Raw genomic sequence first — 7,366 nt, 5'->3', positions numbered from 1 at the left:
CCAGCTTTACCATGTCAATAAAAATTTTCTATAAGTGTTTTATATAACAACCGATCATAAACTGTGCTTATTACCTGTCATTTAGTGAAATATGGAATTGATGATTTACAGTACCATTTTTAGGGTCCAATTTTATATCTATGCAAATTTTTTTTATAAAATCTTTTTAGGAAACCTTGATAACATGAGTTTCTACTGTGGACATAAATACAACTCCCAACTATACTAAATATACGGGAATATGACGTTATTTTCGGAGCAATTGACCACTTCGAAAATGACTGCAGTCAAAATTAAAGATCGTTTTGCAAAAGATATTTGAACCATTTTAAGTTTCGAAAGTTGATCCCAGAAAAATCAAATTTGATTCCAAGAGAGAGAGAGAGAGAAAGAGAAAGAGCGAGAATTAACAAAAGAGTTCCCAGTTTAATGATGCACAAAATTAAGTTTCGGGAAAAGATCATTAATGATTGTTATTTTATGTATATAAACTGATACTATACCCATGTTTTTCAGTTATCAACAGAAGATATAAGCATATAACAATTTCATATAAAAGTCTATGAACAACAAGCGAGATGTCTAATTAAGCGTATAGTTAGTGCGATGTGATTTTTGAATAAATATTTTTTTTCTTTCAAAGTTTTCTTTATAATAAATGTGATTCTTTCTTCATAGTCATAAGTTATTGTTAAAATTCTTTTGGTCCATTCTCAGTTACTTAACATTAATCAATTATTTGAATTAAATAACGAACAGTATTCAAGCTCAAAGTCCATTTAAACAATACTAAATCCTCAATAAAAATAACATATTAGAAATTCCTATAAAAATTAAAAAATATTAATTGTTAAGAAGCAAACCGTATTTTTACTCATCGAAGTAGATTTACTCAGTTTACTCATAAGTGTATATTGTCGCCTACTGATTAATTGATAGCTTGTATTTGTTTAGTTGTTGCTTTCCTTTGTCGAAAAAAGTCAATCATCCAATCAGGTATTCCTCTTTAGGATTAGGTTCATTTCCATGGATTAAGTTTGCTTCATGCACGGGATTCTGTACCGTTGTAACACACTCCTTGTAGATAGGATTGTCAGACTAAATGATAAATAACCAAAAAACAGCTTACATTTTACATTAACATGATCTCAGCAATAATTTGTATTGCTATTCAGAAAAAAAATAATAAATACACTTTACAGTTATTCATGTCATTTTCTTTATCTTAACATCGCGCCAACTTGAATTAATTTATCCAAATAAAAATCATGAGGCTGTCACATTCATGTACCTTCTCCCATATTGGGTTTTGAATTTCTGATTCAAATTTGGCATACTCCAGTTTATCATATACCATAGTCAGAAGCTTCCAAATCAGGATCAAACTCAACCCAACGAGAAAGATGGCACCGGAAACACTGGCTCCTATTGTGACAGGGTTGGGTGGCCCCAAAGGACAACCTAAAGATAGGTAAAGCACGTGTTGAGATGTATTATTTTTTTATGTACGTAACCACTTCACTTGATTGAAATACAATCGTAAGTCATTTCTTCTCAATCTGTTCTTATTCAATATGTTCAGTAGCCAGTCACAATATATACACTGTATAATAGCCAAACAATTGTTTTCATTAATCTGAATTGCAAGTAAAAGAAGACAAAAAGCACATACATCTAAAACTTGATATATCAAAGCTTACATGTATTTATGATTCATTATTTTACCAAGCATATTTAAAAAAATATATTTATTCAAATGTCAAGTGCTTTTTGTGTCCTTTTTCTTGTTTATCGTTTTCTATTTATCATATTTGACACAAATACTTACGTTTTGAAGACTTTACTTGTATAAATTGTCTATCTGGTGAATTATCTTAAATAAAATACATGAATCCTCGCTGTAAAATTGCATTTGTTACCAGCTTTTATATAACAAAGGATTTGCATAAATCAACACAGATGTTACGAGCTCAAGATCTGAGAGCTTAAATAAATTTTATTTTAAATATTAAAGGAAAAAAGAAAAATAAATTAAGTCTTTCGTTTATTTATTTATTGACTGATTTATTGGTTAACCTTTTTGGAGAGTTTTTTTTTTTTAAGAGGTTTAATTCTCCTTAAGGTATCTTTATATACAAACACAAGGTAATGCAGGATATTGAATAGCTTCAAGAAAACAAAGTTTGTAAATATTAAATGTTTAACTTACAAACGTTGAAGCTGATAATACAACCATACTTGTCTTGTATAACGCAGGGTGTGAGTGATGTCTCATTGTCAGCTTAAAACATAAATCATTATTTAATCAAACAAACATGCTTATCTTTTTTTGTTTTCAGTTTTGCCAGGAATATTATAAGCATTAAATTATGTACAAGAATGAAGATGTTTACAGATATGAGATGACACTTACATGTATCAGTTTCCTGTAAAATAGACACAGCTTCGACATTTTTGCATCTTTGGATACATATAGTTTCATTGAAGAGACCCTGGTTGAATCCAATGCACTCTACACAATTTTTGTTGTTCTCACATGTTCCTGGACAGTGCTGATAACAAAAATTTAAACTAATTCAAATCAAGTTAAATTGGTATTAATAATCATGCCTTCAGGCATCAGAATGTTTTTGTTGAAATTCTTACAAATCATTTTAGAGTGCTGCTAAGGAATTTTTACCTGACATCGGTCACAAATCGCCCCACTGTATTTGATGTCACACCGACACTTTCCACATTCACAAACTCCGTTATCGGAGCAAAGAGTCTGTTACAAATAATACAAATATGATTTTTTTAAAGAATATCTGAGGATACACATGAAATGTTCCTTTGAAAAAAATATATTTTCTATTCATTTTTTGCATTGATAAGCTAAGTAAAAAATAGGATGTTCGATATGACTGTATGTATACAATACTGTAAAACATTTGAGCTATTACACATTTGAAGCCTCTAGGTTTACATACTTGTCAGTTTGTGTATTGACACGTTTTGTACCCACCCCATTATTGTCTCTGCAAGCTTCCGTAGACACCGGACATTCACAAGCTTCTCCAGTATATTTCACGTCACAAACACATTTTCCACAGGAACATTGTCCTCTTTCATTTCCTAAAATATATGAAAAAAGTCATGAAGTCTTCTTAGTTTATCAGGTAAATTTTGAGAAGATATATTCATATGCAATTGTGCTTTAAATTTTCGGGGGGGGGGGGGGTCATTGAATTTTTTATGCCTGAATTGAGAAAGAGTCTCCACTATGGAAGGGAATTACCGCCAAAAGTCTATTCATCTTGCTTTTATTCTTATTCTGCCTACTTCTTTATTCTTTGTTATTATTGTAACTATATGTCACTTTATTGTTTTCATATTCGTCTTTATTACATTTCACTTTGAACTTTTTTCATTCTTCATTTTGTCCTTACTTCTATGTTGCTTTATTCTTCTAAATACGTTCTTTTTTCTTTTAAATTGATACGGTTTCTTTAATAAATAATCATGATCATCTCTATTACAAATGTAAATTCAGTCATGCAAACCATTAAGCGCATTCAACGCAGACGAATACAAGTAGTGTGAATTTAATGCGGCATTATAACGCTAGGTGGCAGGGTGTTCGCTGCGAGTGTTGGTAAAATTAGGTACGCAAACCCGGGCCGAGGTTATTCTAGCCGATTTTTCAATTTTCTGCCTGAATACTTTATCAATCGAACCTACATTTTCAAGTTCTGTTAGTTATATGTTTATTTGTATACGCGGTAAAATTGCACCGAAATGCTAAATATTATAGATTTTCTCGAAGATATTTAATTTCCAAGTTGGTAAAATGGGAAGGCAGTATCAAGCTGACATTTTTAGTGGTTTTTTTTTTTTTTTTTTTTTTTTTTTTTTGACAAAAAGCTAATAAATTTACAAATGATTCTGATGTTAAACATTATTAATATTTTAACTATTTATAAGCATTTCTTCTTTCAAATGTGCTTTTGTTGCTTTAAATAACACGTTTTAAGAAAATCTGGGTCATTAAAACCGGACCAATGATGAAACTCCAAAATATTTGTGTATTTTCTGTCACCTGAAAAATATAACTCTATTCAAGTTATTTGTTGGATGATTGAATTTAAGTTTTATTGATATAAAAATATTAAATTTTTGATAATTACTAGTATACCCCTATAAATTGAGTTGTTTTTCAGGACCTTTATATATTCTTCCACTGAACTGACATTTCTTTATTTCAGGATAATAACTGTTCATGCGCAGTAGCGTGATTCTGGGGACCGGGGCTAATCTCTGGTTTCGGCAAAGTAGTGCGGAACGTCATGGGTAGGCGTGGCCGGAACCAGGCTAGACCGGGGCATACTAGAAACTTCCCCCGGTTTTCATGAAAATATGTATTAATTTTTTGTATAGAAATAGCACTTTTCAATAAAGAAATGAATATCTCTAGTAAGCACACAGTGTTTGACATCAGAATAACTCAAAAAATTATTTTGTCAATGTCTCGTTTGGCAAAAAATACGTAAAATGTCGGCTTGATATTGCCTACCCATCTTAACAAATTAGAAATCAAAAATCGCCAAAAATAATCTAAAATATTGAGCTTTTCAAAATATATGAATATAAATATTGACATTTTATACAGCGAGTACAGATAAAACTTAGAGACGTAGCAATGTTTTTGAAAGGGGCAGCCAGAGAAAAAAAAAACTTAAACCTAAAAATCTTGACAAGCAAAAAAAGAAAAAAAAAAACAAAAACAAACAAAAAAAAAAAAACAAAAACAAAAAAGAGAAAAAATCTTCAAACTTGAAAATTCTATTGGGGGGAGGGGGGTCCAACTTCTTTCAGTACCAATTTTACTCATACATCAGTACGTACATGGCCCTTATTTGACTAAACTGCAACAAAAAGTGGGAGGGGGGACAACCAGACTTTCATTGAACATTTTCAGTAGTAAAAAAAGTTTTGGCTAGAAAATGTTTGGTGGCCAGCCCCCCCCCCCTCCCCCCCGCTACCGGTGTCATACAGTGAAACTTCCCTCATAGTGAGTCCTCCCCACAGAAGTCTGGCTATATAGTGAGACTTCCCCTCGGGGGGGGGGGGGGGGATAATGACTATGTAGTGAGCCTTCCGCCCTAAATGACCATAGTGAGACTTCCCCTTCCGTATTTGGTTTGGATTTTATTTACATCGAAGATGTATATATTGCATATTTAGGTAATGATTATATATATATATATATATATATATATATATATATATATATATATATATATATATATATATATATATATATATATATATATATATATATGGTTGTGCCATTTAGGAGACCGCTCATATTTATATATTGGCATTAAGTAGCCTCGTAGAATAAGTAGACCAAAACCGGTCGCCTTAACATTTTGACCCTCTCTGGACAGAAAATTAATGACTTTTTAATATTAAATTGACAATAGTTAATTTTAGCTTAGTATATTTTTGTCCCTTAAATACCAAAAATATGCCAAAAATTTATGATTATAGAAATTTTTAAATTTAAATTTCAAGCAACGTATATATTGGTATTATTATATATCGTCATTATGTAGACCAGCTAAAACTTGCAAAATTAAGTAAGATCTGCTATATATGTCTTATTTCTCCTAGTATTTAGTTTTAGATATTGATCTCCCACTAATTTTGGGTATGTACAATTTGCTAAATAGAATAAAACTTTTTACGAGAAAATGAGCTTTAGAGTTTCGTGTTCATCAACTTCAAAGTTTTCGTGCGCAATGCCTTCCGAAAATTTTCGGAAATCCTCGGTATCCTTTACGACCTTCGGAGAAATAGGAGTCAGACAAAATTTTGGTAAGTAATAACAAATTATGATATTTTAAAAATACTTATTCATGATACATTGACTATATATTATGCACCTAATATCTTGCGGTTAACGTCTGGTATTTATTCATTGATAAAGACTTGCGTACATACTTATTAGCATGGAGGAAATTCGAATTGTAGTTTACCAACAGCGTTGTTTCAACAGATCGTTTGTTTGTTTTGAACATATTTTATTGACATAAGCAAATGGATCGGGAACAAGTTCTTACAACTTACTGGTTCCTAACAATTGATTATTTGAACAAAATAATTGTAATCTGTGCTTATTCATTAATATATACTTAATATTAGGCTGGTGGTATCGTTCTTGCGGAGATAAATTAAATATTCGATAATTTACCTGAAATACTAACTCTAATTTCCTATTATACGTGGGGTAGGTTGGGTTGGAAATGGGAGAAAGGTGTTTCTAGGTTCAAACTTTTTTCACAGCCTAATCCAACCAGCCTTTCCTGAACAATTTTAATAGTAAAAGATTAATTGGGGGAGGGGAGGAGCCCCCCACCCCACACCCTCCAACCACGATACCACATCTCTGATGTCTATGGCAGCGGATACATGCATGCATATATGTACATACAAATTTATGTATCTGACAGCATCCCTCTTAGATTTCTTGCACATGAAACATAAAGTTGCTTTGGACAAGCCCAATATAGCAAAAATTTTGAAATATCTTTAAAAATAAAGTGGAATATTAAGGGCTACAAACTGCTAAAAAAATTCAAAGGGACCAGATTAATATTTTTAATTGGGTTAGAAGTGGGGTTTGGGTGCAGGATGTGTGGAAATATTTTGTGGTGTATATTCCATATATGTAAAAAGGCTGTAGGCTACACATAATTTTTTTTTAAGGATAGAAATTTGGTTGAAAAGGGGGGGGGGGGAGTTGATGATAAATGTTATCTATTAATTTCATTTTGTTGCAAATGCCAAAAAAAAAAAGAAGAAATTTTTGACAATGCGCATTTTTGTACCCATACTTACAGTCTAACTTTCTGTTTAATGACAAAAATAATCCTATAACTGGAAATAAAAATTAAGCCAAAATTCAAGTGTTATATTAGGTCTGCATCAGCCTCCTTGCTTACCCATTATTTGTGCCTCAAGTTAAATCTGTGACATCACACTAGCCGACACATTACATGTAGTAGAAAGTAATAATATTATTATACGCCAATGATATTCTAATCAATTTATTACACTGTACCTTTTGGCATGAATGGAGGATTAATTAACAGGTTATATCAGAGATGAGCATATCAGTTAATAGTTATATGTATTACACTTTCCATGATTGAGTAACAAAAGATATACTGTGTAATTCTTGCAATATTTTTTCTATAATAGTAGACTCAGTTAACATCACCACCGTTAAAGAGTTTCGATCTACAGCACTGCTGATTTAATTTCCCAGATTTTATTAGAGATCTACAAGTACCTTTACAGGTCACTTAATTAGTACATGTAC

General features: G+C 31.4%; 1 protein-coding gene across 1 annotated transcript in view; it reads right to left on the bottom strand.

Annotated features, from left to right (window-relative positions):
• Positions 1 to 847: 847 nt before the first annotated feature.
• Positions 848 to 7,366, bottom strand: part of LOC133193932 (integrin beta pat-3-like) — a 39,959-nt gene continuing 33,440 nt past the window's right edge. The window contains exons 13-19 of the mRNA XM_061329847.1: positions 3,005 to 3,114; positions 2,681 to 2,767; positions 2,414 to 2,552; positions 2,210 to 2,281; positions 1,829 to 1,873; positions 1,292 to 1,461; positions 848 to 1,098 (exon numbers count right to left, since the gene is read on the bottom strand). Coding sequence (XP_061185831.1) covers positions 985 to 1,098; positions 1,292 to 1,461; positions 1,829 to 1,873; positions 2,210 to 2,281; positions 2,414 to 2,552; positions 2,681 to 2,767; positions 3,005 to 3,114 — 737 coding nt within the window. The 3' untranslated portion in view covers positions 848 to 984. The remainder of the gene's footprint in view (positions 1,099 to 1,291; positions 1,462 to 1,828; positions 1,874 to 2,209; positions 2,282 to 2,413; positions 2,553 to 2,680; positions 2,768 to 3,004; positions 3,115 to 7,366) is intronic.

Source organism: Saccostrea echinata, unplaced genomic scaffold (assembly GCF_033153115.1).
Source record: "Saccostrea echinata isolate AGI-Se365-2 ecotype Australia unplaced genomic scaffold, CSIRO_AGI_Sech_v1 ptg000028l, whole genome shotgun sequence".
Lineage (NCBI taxonomy): Eukaryota > Metazoa > Mollusca > Bivalvia > Ostreida > Ostreidae > Saccostrea > Saccostrea echinata.
The sequence above is the reverse complement of the archived record's forward strand: the minus strand, read 5'-3'. Positions and strand labels throughout refer to the sequence as shown.